Source organism: Phyllostomus hastatus, unplaced genomic scaffold (genome assembly GCF_019186645.2).
Source record: "Phyllostomus hastatus isolate PE091 unplaced genomic scaffold, TTU_PhHast_1.1 phas_contig_113, whole genome shotgun sequence".
In the NCBI taxonomy this organism is placed as follows: domain Eukaryota; kingdom Metazoa; phylum Chordata; class Mammalia; order Chiroptera; family Phyllostomidae; genus Phyllostomus; species Phyllostomus hastatus.
The window spans coordinates 630,261-652,425 of record NW_025333530.1 but is presented as its reverse complement, the minus strand read 5'-3'; the positions used below and the strand labels follow the sequence as shown (position 1 = coordinate 652,425).

Sequence of the window (22,165 nt, the reverse complement as noted above, 5' to 3'; positions counted from 1 at the left end):
GTCCAGAGCCTGAGCTGTTAGTCTCTACAGTATCTCACAGCACAAAATCATCTGAAAAGAGTGTTAAATAAGAAAATATTTGAGCCCTCGCTGGTGTGGCTCAGTGGACTGAGTGCTGGCCTTTGAACCAAAGGGTCACTGGTTCAATACCTAGTCAGTGCACATGCCTGGGTTGCAGGCCATGTCCCCAGTTGTGGGCACACAAGAGGCAACCACACATTGATGTTTCTCTCCTTCTCTTTCTCCCTCCCTTCCCCTCTCTCTAAAAATAAATAAAATCTTAAAAAAATATTTTATTGTGGTGAAAAATTCCTCTACTTGTGATAGCAAAACTGCTTCTCAGGAACATGTAATTCCTAGGACACAGAGCAGACAGGTAGGATGGGGGCAGGGGTCACAATGGTTAAAATTCTTCAAAGGTTATATATTAAATGTATGCATTTTTCCAATATTCATAATTTAAAACTTCATGCCAGTATTGGTGACATTATTAGGCGACAGTATTAAGAGCTAGGACTTTAGGGAATTGACTTGATCATGACAGCAGAAACCTCATGAAAGGGATTCATGGCCTTATACCAAAGACTCCAGTGAGATATCTCAAACTTCCTGCTATTATAAGCACATGGTAAGAAGTCAACAGTCTGCAACCCAGAAAAGGGCTTTTACCACCACCCTACCACACTGGCATCCTGATCTAGTGCTTCCAAACTACGGAACTGTGAAGAATAAATTCCTTTGTTTGTAAGACACCCAATCTGTGGATTTTTTTTTATAGTACCATGAATGGACTATGACACTGATGGATGAATTACTTTTCCAGATTACACTTTCTAAGAAATGAAAGATTCATCATTGTTTGAGTTTAATTGCATGTTTTCTTTCTTCCTTCTTATTCTCTAGGCTCTACTCTCTTCCTACCCTGACCTTATCAAAGGGCTGATGAAGGAATTTCCCTAGAATATACTCACTGATGCACTCCAAGGTTAAGCAATCTGTTTGTTACTATGGAGAAAGAAGAAACAAACCACAGACAAGTATTTGCATGAGCAGTTAGTTGGTCTTTCCTAATATGTACACGCAGGATGATGAAAAGGAAGTTTGAACATACTTTCACTTTCTAAGCGCAAGAACAAGAGAGGAAAGCCATGGCTGGTGAGTTTTTGTTTTTTTTGTTATTTTGTTTTTTTACTGTCTAAAAGGAAATGTCTTGAGGAAAAATTTTGAAAGATAGCTGGCTTTTTGGGAAGTCATAATTAAGTTTGGTGAATGTTTAAGTAAGCAGCAATGAGGGAGAGGGAAGAAAGAGGAAGGAGGCAAAGGGAGTAGAGTGGGGTGGAGAGGACTATCAGAACTTTCAGAAGGAAAAAGCATGAGCCAGAAAGGAACTGGGGTTACTGGTATTCTGCTGTCATTTTGCAATCTAACTGAATAATCCAACAGATGGTGCACAACCGAGTAAGATAGAAACAGGTAGCTGTGGTCCCCAAGGGAAATGGCCTATCACTGTTTCATCATTTTAAATGCAGAGTTGAATAAACATGACTAAATGTCAGGATCATCCCTGGTGTTCAGGCATTAATTAGTGATCGTAAATCTCAGGCTTCAGGCCATTCAGTGAATGGTAATACTGTGAAACCATTGGTAATACTGAGGGAAGAATAAGAGATGTGGTGATCCTCAGGGTGACTGAATGACAGGGAACATTTAATGGATGAAATCTAAAGGATCCTATCCTCTTTTGCTGACATGAGAGGGGAATGAGGTTGTTTTAGTGACCTGAGGAATCTCTGTGCTTCAAACAGACATGGTCCTGAAGTCAAAAAGGAAGGTGTTTATCCAATCAGTGAGTATCGGCACAATAAACAGCTTATTGGATGAACTATTAGACAAAAATGTGCTGAATCAGGAGGAGATGGAGACAGTAAAATATGAAAATTACACAGCTATGGATAAGGCCCGAGATTTGATTGACTCCGTCATTCGGAAAGGACACCATGCAAGCCAAATATTTATCATTCAAATTAATGCATGTGACCCCCACCTTGAAAAGAAGCTGGGGCTCTCCTCAGGTAAGATCAACAACTCAGACTAAATTTCATGTAGGCCTTGTACATTTATACCCATATCTGATTTCTTCATTGGTCCTGTTAGTTTGCAGACAACTTCTTTATGTCTGGCTTCAGGGCCCCATTTCTAAATCCATGGCACTATTGTTTGTTCCCTGTCCTTTTACTCTTTGTTCTTACTGCTTTAGCCTCAATAGCCTTCTTTTGATGAAACTCATTTACCATCCTAACTATGTAGCATTTCAGTTGTTGAAGTTCATGAGAGCAGTCTGTAAAACTTTAGACTATATGTTCCAGTCCTAGCAAGATGCATTGCTTATTTATTTATTCAATTAGTTATTAATAATTTAGGTAAGTCTAGGGGTTCTTAGAAATTTATATAGTTATCTGACATGAAGACATAAGGTCTGTAATCAAATACTTTTTGTACTTACTCATCCAAATTTTGCTCTCCAGGAGGAATAAAACACATTTCAATGATGGTGAAGTACTCAGAGAATAAATTCAATGCTTGTAGAAAAGTCAAGATTTTAAAAGTAGACCCTTTCTTCTAATTGCCCTCCTGCATTTTCTTTTGAGAAACAATGTCTACTATCATGGAACTAGGCTGTGGACCACTGTGTAAGGCCCACCCCTGTTGCCTCCCATCCTCCTGAGACCTTGATACAGGCAATAGACTGGCACCTTCTTTAGTCCCTTAGTCCCTCCACACAGCACACACAGATGTTCAGATGAACTCCCAGCAGCTGGTCTCTTATGCTTCCCATGTGAAATCAGAAGGGAAGTTTTTTCTTTGAAAGCAAGAATCCTTTTTTCTTAGGGACTACAGAAGGCTATGCCTGTTTTAATGACATAGGAAACTCCTCTATGGTACATTTCTTGTTTTTCTTTTAGTACATCTTTTCCATTTAACACTCACCCAAATGAAAGACAATAATAAATAACAGTAAAGGTTCAAAATACTTGTTTCTTCTTCCTTACCATATTCCTTTCCATTCCTAGTCATTGCATTCTAATGGCACTTGTGCACCCACTGTGATAACTCTAACATTGGAAAACAGCCTCACCAGTTGTCAAAAGATGCCTCTTCAATCAGGGATGTCATGGATTTATCTCTCCCCCATGTACTTGCCAAATTTTTTTTCAGGGCCACACAATATGCCATACTTTGTGGCCCTGAATGACTCTAATGGAAGAATCAGTAGAAACATAATTGGACAAATCTTTCTAAAAGAAAGTTATTGGCATGTATACTACCACCATAACAAAGCCTCCTCTAAAAATGTTCTTGAATTTATTGTTTCTGAATTCAGTCCAGTAGTCTAGATGGGAAGCATAGGACAAGTCACCTGTTTTTTGAGCCGGACATTTTGTGGTGTAGCCTATGGCTCTTCCTCAATCAGAGCAAGGAAATAGACCAATTTTTGTGTTTTGAAATCTTGTCTTCAACAGAAACTATGGAATCAGACTCAGAGGATTTCAAATTTGTGGTCAACACCATTAGTTTATGGCAGCAAAAATATGGAAAATCAATTGTGAGATATTACATTATATTTGTAATGGATAGCATTCTGATAAATATTTACTCAATATATACTTTTGCTCATTGACAAGAAAAAGTTCACTTAGGTTCATGAGTTTCTAGAGTAAAATGTTGCTAAAATCAAACTGTCTTAATGGCCATAAAAAAGACTAAATTTGACCCAAATCATCAAGGTGTTTTCTTCATAATAACCAGAATTCATCATTATATTTTTGGGTGGATCTGCTAACAAGGATTTCTCCCTTCTTTACCACTCAAAATATATCTCTTCATACTAGTGGTTAGTCAGTACAATGATAATTCTTACATAAATATATTTTGAAAAACTTCTCAGGATTTACCTTCTTTGTCAGTATCCTTAAGTGATACTTGGTTCACAGATGCAGATGTTAAAATTTCTGTCATATGATGTCATGTGGTATATCCTTTGGTTCCTACAGACATGGCTGGACCAGCTGAGGCAGCAGAAGAATCTACAGATACCCTCAAGCTTTGTCCTCGTGAAGCATTCCTGAAACTATGTAAAGAAAGGGCTGGAGAGGTACTGTGTTGTGTAGACAAACTAGAGAAAGAGAGAGAAACAATTGCTTTCAAATCGTGAATACTCGATCTCTTAGAGCACTAATGGCAGAGAGGTGAGGTGCAGACAGCGCTAATCTCTTTCTTAGATGCTTTGAGCAAGGAGGAAATAGTGTAGCCTCATGCAAATTCCAATTTTCTTTCAGTCCCATGATAAAATATGGATCTTTCAGTATGCTCTTTTGCCCTCATACTTATTTGGGATTTACTATAGTTAAGTTACAGTCATAAAATAGAAATATTTATGAGTATAAGATAGCAGGACTGAGTAGTTATTATTTGCATAATACTTGAAAAGCCTGGACATGAACCATGTTTCAAAAATATAATCAAAGCCTGAGCCAATAGCAAATGTTTCCTGGTTTTCATGAAATTTGATCTGAACCTTGAAGAGTAAGAATGATTTGTCTAGGTGAAGAGGATAAAAGAGAAAGTTAGGGTAGAAATTGTTCTAGTCTCCTCAAGATTCCTGAGTAACTATCCCAAATACGTTCTGGGTCCAGTCTCGGGCTCTTGAAAAAAATGAATCACTTTCATTTTTTTTCAGTGTATATCTTTTATTTTTTAAATAATGTAAAGGTTCTAAATCACTCTCTATTGTCAATTCAATTCATTACATAGAAAATGGCAGGTCTCTGGTACAGGAGAGGGAGAGGGCAGCTATATGAGCCTGTGCCAAAGCAACAGTGATTAGTGAATGAGAGTTTAAAAGAGATTTAGGCAAATCAAAGTCACTGCATACCCACTTCCTGCAGATCTATTCAATAAAGGAGAGAAAGGACCGCACTCGTCTGGCTCTCATCATATGCAACAGAGAGTTTCATCATCTTCCTAGGAGGGAAGGGGCTGAGCTTGACATCACAGGGATGAAGGGGCTGCTTGAGGGCCTTGGCTACAGTGTGGAAGTGCAAGAGAACCTCACAGCCAAGGTAAGGGCTACTCACCCACCCCAAACCTGTATATGTTACATATTCAGCACATATCCTCCCACAATCAAATTAACTTTACAATCTCAGCCAAACACCTTAACAATGTATGTGTATATATAAAATGAAAGTATTAGATAGGTGAAAGCTCTGTCTCTTGAGCACCAAATCTTCTCAATTCTATAAAAAGAGACAAAAAGTGATTGGCATGTGTACCCACACAATTCTCAGTTCCTAAGAGAGATGATGGGGATTCAGACCAAATATTCCCAGACAATTCTTAAATAATGAATGTTTAGCAGGCATGTACTCACCATACAAATTCTGAGTCCTGACTTTGTCCCAGGGCCTATTCCTGGTGCTGGGGGCAGGTCTGTGAATGAGGCAAGGAGCTCGGACTGTTTTATATTTACTGGTGTGGGCAATCCAACTACAAGCAAAACAGAAAATTTCAGAGATTTGGTATGTCTACATGACTCTCTGTAAGAGTGAAAAGACAGATGAAAGTTGGTGGGGGAAAAAAAGAGAAAACTGGTGATCATGTACTACTTGTTTCAATGCAATGGAAAAGATAAGTCTTAGTAGGAGAATATACTAAAGCTGACAGAAGACTATCAGTAACAAGACAGATCTGAAAATTTGTGAATAAAATACATTCCAGGAAGGATAACTGTATATGATATACCGATGCTATATATAAAATAGGAACATGAAAAACACAGAAGACCAGAGTGATAAGAGCTTGCAGGAGAAACAGGACAGACTGGAAGAAGTATACATTAGTCAGAAGTTTGATTTTGTTCTCAGTACAGAGAGAATGGTGTTTGAAGGAAAGTGGTATGATAAATTTGTGACCCAAGACTCCTATTAATTAATGAGATAAATGAGAGTAATAGAAAAAAGTATGTAAGTGAAAATAAGGCAATGTAAAATATATCAGGAGGACAGCTCAAATAATATTACCAGGAACAAACAGTTGAACCCCCGTTACACTGTTGAAAGAAAAGGTAAGCAACTACCATTGAGTAACCACTATATGAAGGCACAGTGATAGGAACATAAAGAGGTTTCTCTTCTTTTTCAAAAATACTTTATTTATGTATTTGTTCCTTTGTTTGTTTTTGAGGAGGGGATGGAGAAAGAGGGAGCGAAACATCAATGCGTGGTTGCCACTCACATGCCCCCAACTAGGGACCTGGTCTGCAACCCAGGCATGTGCCCTGACTAGGAATTGAACCAGTGACCCTTTGCTTCACAGGCTGGCACTCAAACCACTGAGCCACACCAGCCAGGGCAGTATAGATGTTTCTTGGACTGCTCATGATAAGTAGGAGATCAGATTAATGTCAATGCTTGACCTCTTCTAGTAAGACATAGTGGTCTTTTTCAGGAGATGGAGTCAGTGCTGGAGTCATTTGCTGCCCGCCCAGAGCATAAGTCCTCAGACAGCACATTCTTGGTGTTCATGTCTCATGGCATCCTGGCAGGAATTTGTGGGACTCTGCACAGAGATGAAGAACCAGATGTGCTGCCTTATGACACCATCTTTCGGATGTTCAACAACTGCCACTGCCTCAGCCTAAAGGACAAACCAAAGGTCATCATTGTCCAGGCCTGCAGAGGTGGTGAGTTCTGATAGGGAAAGTCCAAAGTTCCTGAATTGTTTGCTGAGGACTGTGATGTATGTTTTCATTTTAGGGGAAACAATCTTAGTCCCCGCTCACGGCAAACAAAGTGAACTGAATTCTTGGGAAACTCCACTTAAGTGGTTTGAATCATAAGAAGTTACCTTTTCAGCTGAGAAATAATCTATTTAGTTTAATCCAAAGAAAGTGATGAAGGAGATCTTTGGAATTCCTAAATCAAAGTTGAACAAAAATATTTAACCCTTGGAGTGAAATCATTTTAATAACAGCTTTACTTGTAAATAGTTTACAAACATTCTGACATTCTCTGGCTTGAGAAGAATTTCATTTGAAAGTGGAGCTATTCTGTAATAGCAGCACCCTTTTTGCCTCATGCAATATTGAAAGGGAACTGAGTGGGGAAATGAGGGTACTAGGCATTGCTCTCAAAATTTTATTTCGTTATTTCTGACTTCCAGTTAGCTCTTGGATTTTGGAGCCATGTTTAGGAAAGAAAAACAGAAATAATTTAGCTAAAAATAATACCTATGCTCTGAAATTATGCACATAAGGCTTTAACTCCTTTGCTCTTCTTAGAAAATGGGTTCTGTCAGGTTTATGTTACTGTCACTCTTTACACACACGATGCTCTCACTGCTCTCACTGCTACCTGGCACATTGTTCAAAGACATTAGACAGAGGCCTAGTTATGGGTGTGTGGGGGGGGAAGAGTTTAGTGTGTGTATGTGTCTGCTGTGCAATTATAAAAGTGGTGAGAATTAACATTTCTTTATTGTTATTCACTTTTTAAAATTTGTTCATTTGAGAGAGAGAGAGAGACTGAATTTCTTTTGCACTTATTTATGCATTCATTAGTTGATTCTTCTTGTATGTGCTCTGACTGGGATGGAACCCGCAACCTTGTCCCATTGGGATGACACTAAGCAACCAAGGTGCCTGGCCAGGGAAAAAAATACATGTTCAAAGAGAATGAGGTGGGCAATTGTGACAGCCAAACTGAGGAAGGTACACAGTGTTTACAGAGTTGTTGTCTCTCCAGCAAATCGTGGGGTATTGTGGGTCAGTGACTCTCCAGCAGCCTTGGCAGACAGCTCTTCACAGCCACATGAGGACCTGGAGGAGGATGCGGTTCACAGAGCACATGTGGAGAAGGACTTCATTGCTTTCTGCTCCTCAACCCCACGTATGTGTCTTTCAGTTGCACACAAGGATCTGTGGGCCTGAGGCCACCCCTGAATGACTCTAGAATATTGATAGGCTCTATGCAGGAATGATCTAAGGCACATTTTGAATGTTGCCAAAATAACTTACATTTATCTCATTATTTTATAGAAACAAAGATTCTATATATCTTCTTTTTTGAATTATACTTGTATTTTAAGTGCTGTGCTTTATAAGCTGAGGCATACCAATCATTCAAACAACCTAATACAAGTAATCCAGTTGAACATATGCCATTTAAAATAAATGAACAATTCCGTTTTCTACTCTAGCTCTTTCTCCGTATTTCCCATTTGATGCTAGTTGGAGTGTGTCATTGCCTGCCTCAGAGGGGCGTGAATGTCCTTTAAAAGAGGTAGAAAATGATACTCGGGGGCTAATGAGGCCTAATAGAAGGGGATCAGGGTTTAGTCCTTGACCTCTAGGTAGTCATCTTAAGAAGCCTTACACTGGAATGTTTCTCATTTGAAAATTTCTGTTTTGAGTGTTTTTTTAACCACTGCATGGAGGTTTAACTGACATACAAAAATAAACATATATACTTAATGTATGTAACATAACGAGTTAGATATAAGTACACATCCATGAAACCATCACCACAATCCGTGTCCTAAAATTTCCCTCCTCTTAAAAGTTTCCTTTGGATTTGTTCATTTACCTTGATTATTATACTCTGACAGACAGTGTGATTTTTACTCTGTAATCACCCTTGGAACCTGGTGCCCATTTTTTATTGTTTACTGCATGAGCATGGGAAATTTCATGAACTCTTCTGAGTGTCTATTCTTTCAACTGAAAAAGTAGTAATTCCAGTTATATCTCAAACCTTTCAAATCAAATGAATGAACATGAGGCCCAAAGTAATTGTCAGTTCCAAGAATATAATGCAGTCACCATGCAATTCTGATCAGCTATCCCTTTAGTTAATCTCTGCCAGTTTTTTCCTCTTTGTTGTAAATGAATTAATGTAGATATATAAGTCTTTACCTTAAACATGTCAAGTTAATTCCCAAACTATGATTAAAGGATATAACCATAAAACAAAAAAATTGTAATATAAAAAGTAGTCGAGGCCACAGCCAAAGACTTACCATTTCTTTTCTTTATAGATAATGTATCCTGGAGAGACATAAAAAAAGGTTCCTTCTTTATTTCACAACTAATCACATGCTTTCAGAAATATTCTTGGTGCTGTCACCTTGAGGAAGTGTTTCGGAAGGTAACCTTCTTTTCCCTCCTCTAGTCACTTTTGTTTTTTTCAGGAAGTATTATTCTTATTCTTAATTCAAGTTACAATGACTGATTTTGTCAGGGAAGTGAAAGTATAAGGGTGCCCTTATTTCTGTTACCTGGGATTTAAAATATGATTTTAGTAAAAGAAGATGTTAATACACCATAGAAGCAAATAAAAAGAGAACAAAATAATATAAAATAGAAGCTCATATGTTGTGGAGTATACTTTCTTAAAATGCAAAGATTGGAAAGTATTTTCAATTAATTTTGTTGCTTAATTTATTAAATAAGTATGTGTTCAGTTTCTATGTGTAATTGTCGAGATCTTGCTGACACAGGGCTAGATGAGATATTGTGTCATAAGGCTACTGATGGCCTACATTATTTTGAGAGATGTGTACTAATAAGTAGGCCAACACAAACTGTGTCAATATAGATTATGATAGAATCCATAACAAAAAAATTGTAGGGCACTGAAAGAAAATAAAGAAGAGATGCTTTGGATGGAATAGTCCAGAAAGGAAGACTATATATGTTTCCCAGATCAGAATATGCCTTATCCCCCCCACCTCCTAATTTGTTTTCCTCCCCAGTTCTGACCACCACTCACTTGGTATACATGTACTTTGTTTTTCACCTGTAATTACTCACTTGAATGCAAACCTCATGAAGGTAGGAATTGCTCAAGACCTCACCATATTGGCACAGGAAATGATATTTTTTCAACACAAGGCATGAGTAAATGAACAGATACTCCCCCTGCCTTCTTCTTTAGCAAGAAATGTACAGACAGTAAGAATGTGAGGAAGTGTGGCTGTTTCTATCCTAAACTCAAAACTGTAGAGAACAGTACAGTCCTGTGGGAAAGAGGAATGCACCTTTATTAGAATGGAGAAGATCACACTGTAATGTCAGTTAGGGTCTCTGTGAATGGGAACTCGAGAAGTTGAGTCCTGCTGGATGAATAGGAATTAGACACTGTCATTTCAAGGACATTGCTAAGAGAATATTAGAAATACAACCTCATAGATCAGTCCATGGCAAAAAAAAAGCAAAAAACAAAAACAAAACTTCAGAATTCAATATGGTGGTGGTGATGTGAAAGTTGTTGTGTTCAGATTTTAAGGTAAAAAGTTGAGGTTTTGTGCCTCATTGAATTGACGATCTAGTCTTGGAGGCTGAGGGTAGAGGATATTTGAGATCCAGTTCAAATACGTAGAAGAGAGATGGAAAAGAAATAGAGAAGAAATGTGGATAGAGAAACCTTGGATTAGACATTAGGCATTTGTTCTGTGATAGAGTGTTTTTCTAACATGGGGACTTACTTCTAAATGTAGGGCAGCAGTGACTGGACATTAGAATGGCTGTGGTCTTGCTCCCATCAACCCTAGTAGCACCTTTCATTCTCAGAATTTGTTGGCTCATGGTGCAAAATGTTCTCTGAGAGTGGCTAAGAGTTATGTTTCATCTATTGCCTCTTTTTTCTTTTTTAGGTACAACGGTCATTTGAACAACCAGATGTTAAAGCCCAGATGCCCACCATTGAACGATTATCCATGACAAGATATTTCTACCTGTTTCCTGGCAATTGAAAATAGTAAATATCAGAGCTGTTGGCAGTCCTGGTAACTGAAAATAGTAACTGTTACAGTTGTTGGCAGGTGAATTAAGTGAAAGAGTAATATTGGTAGTGATGTCCAATGTCAAAAGATAGCCAATTGCTTGTGTGGTCAAATTAGTGTTACTTGTTTGTATAGTTTGGCAATTAGTTTTTTTTTTTGTTATTGTTGTTCTACATATACCCATCTGGATCCTCCTCCATCTCTACAATGAATTAATCAATTTGCCAGTCCATCAAGGAGATAAGCCTGATGATGGCAGAAAGCAATAAACAATGAAGGACACAGGGTAGGAATTTCTAAGACAAAACTGTAATCATGCTTTCACTATTACTTATACTTCCTTCTCTCCACCATCTCTCTTTTTCTCTCCCTCACACACACACACACACACACACACAAGAACTCACAGACACTGCATTACCAAACATGCCTCAGATCTTGAAAACTACTAAAAACAAAGGAGGCAACTTTTAGCACAGTTATCACATCACTGACTTTGAGCTTCCATTACCGACAGACATATCTGGGGCTATATTGCTTGTGCTGATGCAGACACTGGTTCTCTGACTTCTCTTACTGTATATATCATAGAACACTCAGAGTTGCTCTCAGATTCTTAGTACTGCTCAGAAACCCCTGTAAACACCCATGTTAACATTTATATCTTTTTTTAAGTCAAAATATTTTAGAATGGCCCCTCAGGTTTAAACCCAACAATTAATTTACTCACAACAGCTTTATATACCATTGTGTAATAAGTATATTTTGAATCTCCCTCTCAGCAACATAATTAAAATTATTTTTATAGTAAGTTTATCTCAATCCTTTAAATCTCTCCTTTTCTTTACCCCTTGTTTCTGACTCACTTGTCACATAAAGGCATAATTACCTTATCAGAATAGATTGTATTGCCTAATTAGTACAATAGAGCCATATTTTGGGGTTAAGCTATTTGTTTGACTAAAACTTATGAAGCACTTACTATGTTCCAAATTATGTTCTAGAATTTTAGGATATACCAGTGAACCAAATCAATGGAGTCTTTGCTTTCAGGAAGCCCACACTGTAGTGAGTGGAGACAGACTCTAAACACACAAACTGATATATGTAAGAGAGTGATCAGAGCTAAGAAGAAAAATAAAGGAGGTTAAAGAAATGAAAGAGATGGGTGTTGTTTGTACTATAATAGATTACACAGGACAGTCTTCTTTGAAGTAAGAAAATAATGAAATGAGAACAGAGCATAGATTGAGTTGGGTAGTGAATCCTGTGATTCTATACAGAAAATGTGTTCCAATGCAGGGACTATCAAGTACAAAATCCTGAGGCAGAAATGTAGTCACATGTTTTTTTTTCTTTTATTTTTTAAAAAGATTTTATTGTTTATGCTATTACAGTTGTCCCATTTTTCCTCCATGCCAAAATGTAATGGGCTGGAGGAGAATGAGAGTGGGGAACATGACAGAGACAAATTGAGAAACATGGTGAAAATCCTGATCACGTGGGCCTTGGTGATCACATGGTAAATGTTCTAAAATTTTTATCCTGAATGAAATTGTAAACCATTTTGACCAGAGAAATGAGATCATCTAATTAGATTTTCCAAAATCCAGCCTGAGTACTTTCTATGAATACACAACAACTGTCACCTTTTGAAGCCAAGGGAAATGGGGAAAGCACATGGAAGAGGATGAAAAAAGAAAAAGAATCATAAGGGATGGATTGAGGCTTCTTGTAATTACTATTCTGATCTTCTGTTCTTTTTTTCTTCTTCAGGAAATTAAAGTCACCCAGCCCTTCTTTATCAATTTCCAGAAGCACCTTTACCAATACCGCACACATATTTAACCTCTATATTTAAATAAAAATGAAAACAAATAAACTGTATCTTTGGGTCCTTTTTCTTTTTTAAAATTATTTTTCAATTATACTGGTTATTCAATATATTATATAGTTTTAGTGTACAGTCTAATGGTTAGATATTTATATAACTTGTGAATTGATTCCCCCGGTAAGCCTTGCTCCTATGTGACGTCATACACGCTCTATCAGTATTACTGACTATATTCCCTATGCTGTACGTTACATCCCATAACTGTTTCGTTACTACCACTTTATACTTCTTAATCTCTTCATAAGTTTTACTCAGTCCTCTAATTGTTCCTTTTTAGCTGGAAACAATCAGTTTGTTCCTTATATACATGAGTATGTTTCTGTTTTGTTTATTTATTTTGCTCTTTATTTCCTTCTTTATTGAATTTATGAGGATGACTGTGGTTAACAAAATTATAGAGGTTTCAGGTGCACAGTTCCACAACACATCATCTGTACATTGGATTGTGTGTTCACCACCCAAAGTCAAGTCTCCATCCAACCCCAATTATTCCCTCATATACTCTTCCACCTCAGCTACCCTCTTTCCCCACATTGCACCCACAGTATTGTCTATGGCCATGAGTTTGTTCTTTTTCTTTTCTTGTTTTCCTCAATCTCTCCAATTCCCCTCACCAAATTTCAATTGAAATGGTGGGTGACTGGAAATGACGTGGAGGAAGCTAACTGGATTTTCTAGCTTATGACTCATATAATATCTGCATTTCACTGAGTGAAAAGACTGGCCAGGACTTGCCCTCAGCAACAGGGTGAAAGGAGATGGTGCCCACATGGAAGACCAGAACTGCAAAATGCTTAGCTCCTCATCAGTGTACTCATCAACCCTAAGGTCTACAGTGGTACAGAGCAGTTTTCTAGCTCATTCCTTAACCAACATCATAGGTTCAGCTAATATTTTCCTCAGTAAACTCAATTTTAGCAAATTATTCCCATGTACCTTTCTTTCTTTCTTTCTTTCTTTCTTTCTTTCTTTCTTTCTTTCTTTCTTTCTTTCTTTCTTTCTTTCTTTCTTTCTTTCTTTCTTTCTTTCTTTCCCTTTCTTTCTTTCTTTCCCTTTCTTTCTTCTTTCCTTCTTTCTACAAAATAAATACACTATCTTGTTGATTATGTTCTTTCCAGATATGTGCCTATTCCCAAACTTCAGGAAAAGTTTACTCTTTCACAAGCCTTGAGCAATTGTCTAAAATAATTTGGCTTTTGGTTCAAGATGGTATAACCTTATTGTATTTATATGGAAATAGAAAGATCATCAGATAAAGGACAGAAAGAGAATGGGGAGTGTCAGCAATGGAAGAGAGAATGTTAAAATTTATGGGAAGGTGGATGCTGGTAGAGGAATTTTGGCAACATGGCTATCAGAGCTTCTCAGTAAGGAGATGTGCCGCTTCTGTTACATACACACAGAATGCTGGATAATTATTTTAGTATATAGCTCAAATGAGTTAAAATAAGAGAATGCTCTAGGTGTCAAATTATAGCCATAATCATCAATATTTATGGATATTAAATGTATATCAAGGTTATTTTAAGGATGTTGAGTACTTTAAGGGTTTTATATACAAACAACTAATTTAACATTCACAGCAACCCTATAAAGTAATTACTATCAATATCTCCATTTACCCACAACAAAACAAAAGAATACAGAGCAAAGTGACTTGCCCAAAGTCACACAGTTTATAGGTGAACACACTAGGGTTTGAATGCAATTTGAGTTGCTCTAGGACCTGACTTATGAACCATGGTACTGCACTTCTGAAAAGGAATAAAAAACTGAAATTATAAGGTTCTGAATCAGAGGTTTAACTGAATTTCAAATTATAAGGGTTACCAGTAGTACAAAGATTCATGATTTTTATATTAGTGGGTCACTTAGCTTTTCCATGTGGAAACACAAGACACATAACAAAGATTAAAAAATATATATTTTAGAGACTTCATTCTACTGCTGCATGATGATAGTAGAAAGCCAAAATAAAGATTTTCAAACATCACCACATAGTTGGAAAAAATACACACAGGGACACATGCATATATTTATGTTTCACATACATATGTTAACTGTATATGCACATATCTATATATATACACATAAAACAAGAAAAAAATGAACCTAGCATTAATTTTGACCAGTCAGAAAAATACTAAATTCATAATAAAATAAGAAATGAAAATAATAAATATTAATAAATGAAAAATCAATGAAATGGTAATGAGATAAAAATATTGAGTGGATCACTAAAAGCAAAACCTGGCTTTTGAAAGGACTAATAGCAGATATTTAGCAAGATGGAGTATGAAAATTAGAATTAGCACTTGGATGGTATGGATGACAAAAAAGTACACTATACACAAACACAAGTATGGAAAAAACATGAGACTATTATACAACATATAGGTGGAATTCTAGATAAGCAATTAGCAAAATTAATCCATGGAGAAATAAAAAGCCAAATTAATCCATAAACACTAAATAGATTACTTTTTCTTTGTCACATCTACCTGAAAAAAAAAGTTAACAGACATGAATGGTGTAATGTCTTACAAAACTTCTAAGAAAGTGATAAGCTCAAATTTATATACATACTTCCAGATAATAAAAAGAGAAGTAACTTTCTTAAATTCCTCATGGTGCTGGTACAACACTGCTATAGAACTAGAGAAGTGGAGGCAAAGTTAAAAAAGTTTAGTCTGATTTTTCAGAAACAGTGATATAACTGTTCTAAATAAGGTGTTAGCAAATCAAATCCAGGCACATATCTTATAGTATTAATGTTTTTAGATAGTTAGAATTTACTCTGGGAGCGCAACTATAATTTAATAACAAATAATTACATTTGTTGTAATACAGGTTTGGTGGTGGTAATGAACTCCTTTATCTATTTCTTGTCTGGGAAGCTCTTTACATGTCCTTTGATTGTAACTGATAACTTTGCTGGGTAGAATAATTTTGATTGTAGGTCCTTGCTTTCCATCAATTTTTTAAAAAATATTTATTTATTTATTTTTAGAGAGAGGGGAAGGGAGGAAAACAGAGAGGGAAACATCAGTGTGTGGTTGCCTCTCATGCAGCCTCAACTGGGGACCTGGCCTGCAACCCAGGCATGTGCCCTGACCGGGAAGTGAACTGGCAACCCCTTGCTATGCAGTCTGTCACTCAATCCACTGAGCAACACCAGCCAGGGTGCTGTCTGTCACTCTGAATACTTCTTGCCAATCCCTCTGGTCTGCAAAGTTTCTGTTGAAAAATCAACTGACAGTCTTATGGGAGTTTCCTTGTAGGTAACTACTTTTGTCTTGCTGCTATAAGATTCTTTCTTTGTCTTTAACCTTTAACCTTTACCTTCTGACATGCCTTGGCATGGGCCTCTTTGGGTTCATCTTGTTTGGAAGTCTCTATACTTCCTGGACTTGTATGTCTATTTATTTCACCATGTTAGGGAAATTTTCTGTTATTATCTTTTCAAGTAGGTTTTCATTTTTTTCTCTCTTCCTTCCTGCACCCTTACAATACAAATACTGGTATATTTGAAGTTGTTCCAGAAGCTTTTATGCTATATTCATTTATTTGGGTCCATTTTTTCTTTTTGATGTTTTGATTAGAAATTTTTCCTTCTTTGTATTCCAAATTGCTGATTTGATTCTTGGCTTCATTAACTCTACTATTGATTCCCTGTAACATCATCTTCATTTCAGTTAGTGTATACTTCATGTTTGACTGGTTATTTTTTATGGTTTCTCTGTTTTTTCTTTTTATGCTATTGAATTTCTCACTAACTTCTTTTTTTCCTTTTTTAAAATTTTAATCATTGTTCAAGTACAGTTTTATCCCTTTTACTCCCAGTCCAGACCACCCACCCAACCCTCCCCACTTCCCTCCCATTACCACCCTCCCCCTAGTTTTTGTCCATGTGTCCTTTAAATTTGTTCCTGTAAACCCTTCCCATTCTCCCTTGAAATTTCCTCTTCTCTCCCCTCTGGTCACTGTCAGCCTGTCCTCTATTTCAGTGTCTTTGGTTACATTTTGCTTGTTTCTTTGTTTTGTTGTTTAGGTTCTTGTTAAAGGTGAGATCGTATGGTATTTATCTTTCACTGCCTGGCTTATTTTGCTTAGCATAGTGCTTTCCAGCTCCATCCAAGCTGTTGCAAAGGGTAGGAGATCCTTCTTTCTTTCTGCTGCATAGAATTCCATTGTGTAAATGTACCATAGTTTTTTGATCCATTCATTTACCCTGGGCATCTAGGCTGCTTCCAGCACCTAGCTATTGTAAATTGTGCTGCTATGAACATCGGGGTGCATAGGTTCTTTTGGATTGGAGTTTTAGTGTTCTTAGGATATAGTCCCAGCAGTGGAATTGCAGGGTCAAAAGGCAGATCCATTTTTAGTTTTCTGAGGAAGTTCCATACTGCTTTCCATAGTGGTTGCACCAGTCTGCAGTTCCACGAACAGTGCACTAGGGTGGCCTTTCCTCTACAACCTCTCCAAAACTTGTTGTTTCTTGCTTTGTTTATGATGGCCATTCTGACTGGTGTGAAGTGGTATCTCATTGTGGTTTTAATTTGCATCTCTCTGATAGCTAGCGATATTGAACATCGTTTCATGTGTCTTTGGATTTTCTGTATGTCCTCCTTGGACAAGTGTCTGTTCAAATCCTTTGCCCATTTTTTAATCGGGTTGCTTGTCTTCTTAGAGTGGAGTTGTGTAAGTTCTCTATATATTTTGGAGATTAAACCCTTGTCTGAGGTTTCATTGGCAAATATGTTTTCCCATACAGTTGGTTCTCTTTTTATTTTGATACTGTTTTCTTTAGCCATGCAGAAGCTTTTTATTTTGATGAGGTCCCATTTGTTTATACTTTCCTTTATGTCCCTTGCTCTAGGGGACATATCAGTAAAAAAGTTTCTGTGTGAAATATCTGAGATTTTCCTACCTATGTTCTCCTCTAGGACTTAATGGTATCACAGTTCATATTTAAGTCTTTTATCCACCTTGAATTTGTTTTTGTATAAGGTGTAAGTTGGTGCTCGAGTTTCATTTTTTTTCACATAGCTGTCCAGTTCTCCAAACACCATTTGTTGAAGAGGCTATTTTTACTCCATTGTCTGTTGCTTCCTCCTTTGTCAAATATTAATTGACCATAGAGACTTGGATTTATTTCTGGGCTCTCTGTTCTGTTCCATTGGTCCATCTGCCTGTTTTAATGCCAGTACCAGGCTGTTTTGATTACAGTGGCCTTGTAGTATAGTTTAGTGTCAGGTATTGTGATCCCTCCTACTTTACTCTTCTTTCTCAAAATTGCAGCAGCTACTCGGGGTTGTTTATGATTCCATATAAATTTTTGAAGTGTTTGTTCTATGTCTGTGAAATAAGCCATTGATACTTTAATGGGAATTGCATTGAATGTGTAAATTGCTTTCGGTAGTATGGACATTTTGATGATATTCTTTCAATCCATGAACATGGTATATGTTTCCATTTGTTTGTGTCTTCCTTGATTTCTTTCCTGAGTGTTATGTAGTTTTCTAAATAAAGGTCTTTTACCTGTTTGGTTAGGTTTATTCCTAGATATTTTATTTTTCTTTTTGCTATTTCAAATGGGATTTTTTTTCTTGATTTCTGCTTCTGCTGTTTCATTGTTGGTGTACAGAAATGTCTTTGATTTCTGCATATTGACTTTGTATCCCTCTGTTTTGCCAAATTCATTTATTAGGTCAAGCAGTTTTTTGGTGGAGTCTATAGGATTTTCTATGTACACTATCATGTCATCTACAAACAGTGGCAATTTTGTTTCCTCCTTTCCAATTTGGATGCCTTTTATTTCTTTTTCTTGGCTGATCGCTGTGCCTAAAACTTCCAGCATTATATCGAATAGAAGTGGTGAAAGTGGACAGCCTTGTCTTGTTCCTGATCTTAGTGGAAAAGATTTTAATTTTTTCCCATTAAGTATGATGTTGGCTGTAGGTCTGTCATATATGGCCTTTATTATGTTGAGGAATGCTCCCTCTATTCCCACTTTGCCGAGTGTTTTTATCATAAATGGGTGCTGTACCTTATCAAATGCTTTTTCTGCATCTATTGATATGATCATGTGATTTTTGTCTTTGCTTTTGTTTATGTGATGTATTACATTTACTGATTTGCGAATATTGTACCATCCTTGCATCCCTGGAATGAACCCCACTTGGTCATGGTGTATAATCTTTTTAATGTACTGTCGGATGCGGTTTGCCAGTATTTTGTTGAGGATTTTAGTGTCAATGTTCATCAGTGATATTGGCCTGAAGTTTTCTTTCTTTGTTGTGTCTTTATCTGGTTTTGGAATTAGAATGATGTTGGCCTCATAAAAAGAGTTTGGGAGTCTCCCATTTTTGTGGATTTTTTGAAATAGTCTGTGAAGGATAGGGGTTGGTTCTTCCTTAAATGCTTTGTAGAATTCTCCTGTGAAACCATCTGATCCAGGGCTTTTGTGTGTTGGGAGTTTTTTGATTACTGCTTCAATTTCTTTTGCTGTTATTGGTTTGTTCAGGCTTTCTGCTTCTTTTTTATTGAGTTTTGGAAGAGTATATTTTTCTAGAAATTTGTCAGTTTCACCTAGCTTTTCAAATTTCTTGGCATACAGTTCTCTGTAGTAATTTCTTTCAATCATTTGTATTTCTGTGGTATCTGTTGTAATCTCTCCTCTTTTATTTCTGATTGTGTTTATTTGGGTATTCTCTCTTTTTTTCCTGTTGAGTCTGCTTAAAGGTTTGTTGATCTTTTCAAAGAACCAGCTCTTGAATTCATTGATCCTTAAAATTGTGCTTTTAGTCTCTATGTCATTTAATTCTGCTCTGATCTTGGTTATTTCCTTCCTTCTGCTTGCTCTGGGCTGTCTTTGTTGTTATTCCTCTAGTTTTTGTAGACATAGGGTTAGGTTGTTTGTTTGAAATGTTTCTAACTTTTTTAGGTGGGCCTGTATCGCTATGAACTTCCCTCTCAGGACTGCTTTGGCTGTGTCCCATAAGTTTTGGGTTGTTGTGAGTTCGTTTTCATTTGTTTCCAGAAACCTTTTAATTTCTTCCCTAATATCATTCTTGACCCATTCATTGTTTAATAGCATGCTATTTAATTTCCATGATTTTGAGTGTTTTGGGTTTTTTTCCTTGGGGTTGGTTTCTAGCTTCAGTCCCTTGTGATCTTAGAAAATGCTTGGTATGATTTCAATTTTCTTGAAATTGCTGAGGCTTGCTTTGTGTCCTATCATGTGGTCTATCTTTGAAAATGTCCTGTGTACATTTGAAAAGAATGTGTATTTAGCTTCTTTGGGATGGAGGGCTCTGTATACATCAGTAAAGTCCAATTTATCTACGGTGTTGTTCAGTGCCACAATATCTTTGTTGATATTTTGTTTGGAAGATATGTCCATTGGGTGCATATATATTTACAATATTTTGTCTTCTTGGTGGATTCTTCCCTTGAGTATTATGAAGTGACCTCTGGGTCTCTCTTTATGGACCATTTTTGGAAGTCTATTTTGTCTTATATGAATATTGCTACCCCAGCTTTTTTTTCCTGTCCATTTGCTTGGAAGATTTGTTTCCAGCCCTTCACTTTCAGACTGTGCAGGTCTTTTATCTTGAAGTGGGTCTCTTGTAGGCAGCATATGTGTGGGTCATTTTTTCTTATCTATTCAGCTATTCTATGTCTTTTGATTGGAGCATTTAATCCATTTACATTTAAGGTTATTATTGATAGGTTCTTATTCATTGTCTTTTATGTACGTGTGTTCCTCTCTCTCTCTCTCTTTTCCTTCCTTTAAAAGTATGGAACACTTCATGAATTTGCCTGTCATCCTTGCGCAGGGGCCATGCTAATATTCTCTGTATCATTCCAATTTTCGTATATGTGCTTCTGAAGTGAGCACTCACTAAGTTCTTTGAGCATTCTTATAACCATTGTTTTGAACTCTGTATCTGGTAGTTTTTCTTTTCTGGAGATTTGCCCTGTTCTTTAATTTAGGACCTGTTTTTTGTCTGTTTCCCTATTTTGTTTCTGTATATTAGGTAGAGCTGTTGTATCTCCCAAACTTGGTAGAGTGGCTTTGTATAGTAGGGCACTGTGGTTCAACTTCCCCAGTCAACTCTAGCTGGATGCTCCAGGTGCATCCCTATTTGGGCTGTGTGCACTGCCCTATTGCATTTGAGCCTTAATTGTGCTATTGGCTGCCTCTGCAAGGATTGGCTGCAACTATAGTGGAAGAGCTGCTGTGCAAGCATCAACCCAATGAAGCAGGATTTGCTTCAGTGGACCTTTAGTGCTCACCAACTCTGTCCTCTTCCTCACTTGTGGAAGTCACAGGGTTGTAATCTGGTGTGGTCTAAAGCTATTCACTTGGTGGCCTGACTCTGGAACTTTTTAGGAAGTCCAAGGTCAGCTATTGCCTATGCCCTGCATGGGGAAACCTGGCACTAGCTACAGAGTGATCTGCAGATGACTGCTGTTTGTGCTGGGCTCACAGGTGCTCAGGAAAGGCCATGCTGTGAACCGAGGCTGGGTGCCACTAGTGCTGGGCCTAAGACCACTTAGCCAGGTGTGCAGGGTATACAGAAGCCAGATAATGCTTGTTTGAGGGTTTTAAGAAAGTCTGAGGCATGAGGCAAGAAAGGCCAGATGTATGGAAAAGCCACTGGAAACGGTCTGGGTGGGCCAGCAAGGTAAGTGGGGCTAGTTCTCAGGGAATCACCAGGGCCAGATTAACTGTGTGAGACAGGTTGATGGAGACTCAGATATGGTGCCTTTCTGACAGCTGTGTGGAGGGTTTTTCAGAAAAGGAACAATGGCTTCTGCTAGCACTTTTTTTCCATCAGAAAGCTGCCCCCAAGCTCTTGCCCCTATGCCAGACAATTCAGTCCCTCCCCATATGTCCCTGGTGACTTTTGAGCTGCTGCTAGAGCCAGTGAGTCTGAGTAAGTCCATGCACTGGCCCTTTAAAAGTAACTGCTTGGGACTATAGAAGCCATCATTTCCCTGAGCCACAATCTCCACTGGTTTTTACAGCAAGGAATTATCGAGACTTCTATTCTTGGCACTGGAATCCTAGGGATGATGGGTGGATGGAACCTCTCACTCCTCAGGGAGGACCTCTGCAGCAGAGACATCCCACCCAATTTTTATCTGCCACACATCAGTGGCCATTCCATGTCTCCACCCCTCCTAGCAGTCTTGATGTATCTTCTTCTTTGCATCCCTTGTTGTAAGACTTCCATTCAGCTAGATTTTAGGTGGTTCTGAATGGTAGTTATTCTATAATTTAGTTATAATTTTGATGAAGTTGTAGGAGGATTTATGTACTGCATTTACCTATGCTACCATCTTGACAGAAAGTCCTCACTGAAATTTCTTAGAATTTAATATAAAGTCTTGACATTCACAAAAATTCCAATAAATATACAT

At 37.4% G+C, this 22,165-nt stretch overlaps 1 protein-coding gene and 1 non-coding gene across 10 annotated transcripts; one reads left to right on the top strand and one right to left on the bottom strand.

Moving 5' to 3' along the window:
- Positions 1–1,079: 1,079 nt before the first annotated feature.
- Positions 1,080–12,726, top strand: LOC123819902 (caspase-13-like). 9 transcript variants are annotated; one of them, XR_006785869.1, is made up of 10 exons: positions 1,080–1,155; positions 1,806–2,072; positions 4,053–4,153; positions 4,947–5,120; positions 6,508–6,742; positions 7,803–7,946; positions 9,094–9,203; positions 10,711–10,814; positions 12,237–12,361; positions 12,616–12,726. XR_006785869.1 is itself a non-coding variant. In XM_045840502.1 (9 exons), exons 1-8 carry the CDS (start codon positions 1,149–1,151, stop codon positions 10,807–10,809), a joined length of 1,137 nt encoding a protein of 378 aa, XP_045696458.1. In that variant the 5' UTR covers positions 1,080–1,148; the 3' UTR covers positions 10,810–10,814; positions 12,616–12,726. The 9 variants fall into 9 exon arrangements, 4 of the variants coding, with proteins under 4 accessions (XP_045696458.1, XP_045696481.1, XP_045696470.1 ...); XR_006785864.1 differs by lacking the exon at positions 12,237–12,361 and adding an exon at positions 11,068–11,125; XR_006785867.1 differs by lacking the exon at positions 12,237–12,361 and adding an exon at positions 11,068–11,125 and having other exon boundaries at positions 10,711–10,878.
- A 7,803-nt stretch (positions 12,727–20,529) lies between these two features.
- LOC123820067 lies at positions 20,530–20,636 on the bottom strand. Its single transcript, XR_006785880.1, has one exon. It is a non-coding gene; the product is annotated as a U6 spliceosomal RNA (small nuclear RNA).
- Between the last annotated feature and the right edge of the window lie 1,529 nt (positions 20,637–22,165).

What these genes read in the sequence shown, in the direction of transcription:
- LOC123819902 (XM_045840502.1), top strand. An exon ending in TTTCTGCTCCTCAACCCCAC is followed by an intron (nt 7,947 to 9,093) that starts GTATGTGTCTTT and finishes TTTTCTTTATAG; the next exon opens with ATAATGTATCCTGGAGAGAC. An exon ending in TTGAGGAAGTGTTTCGGAAG is followed by an intron (nt 9,204 to 10,710) that starts GTAACCTTCTTT and finishes TTTCTTTTTTAG; the next exon opens with GTACAACGGTCATTTGAACA.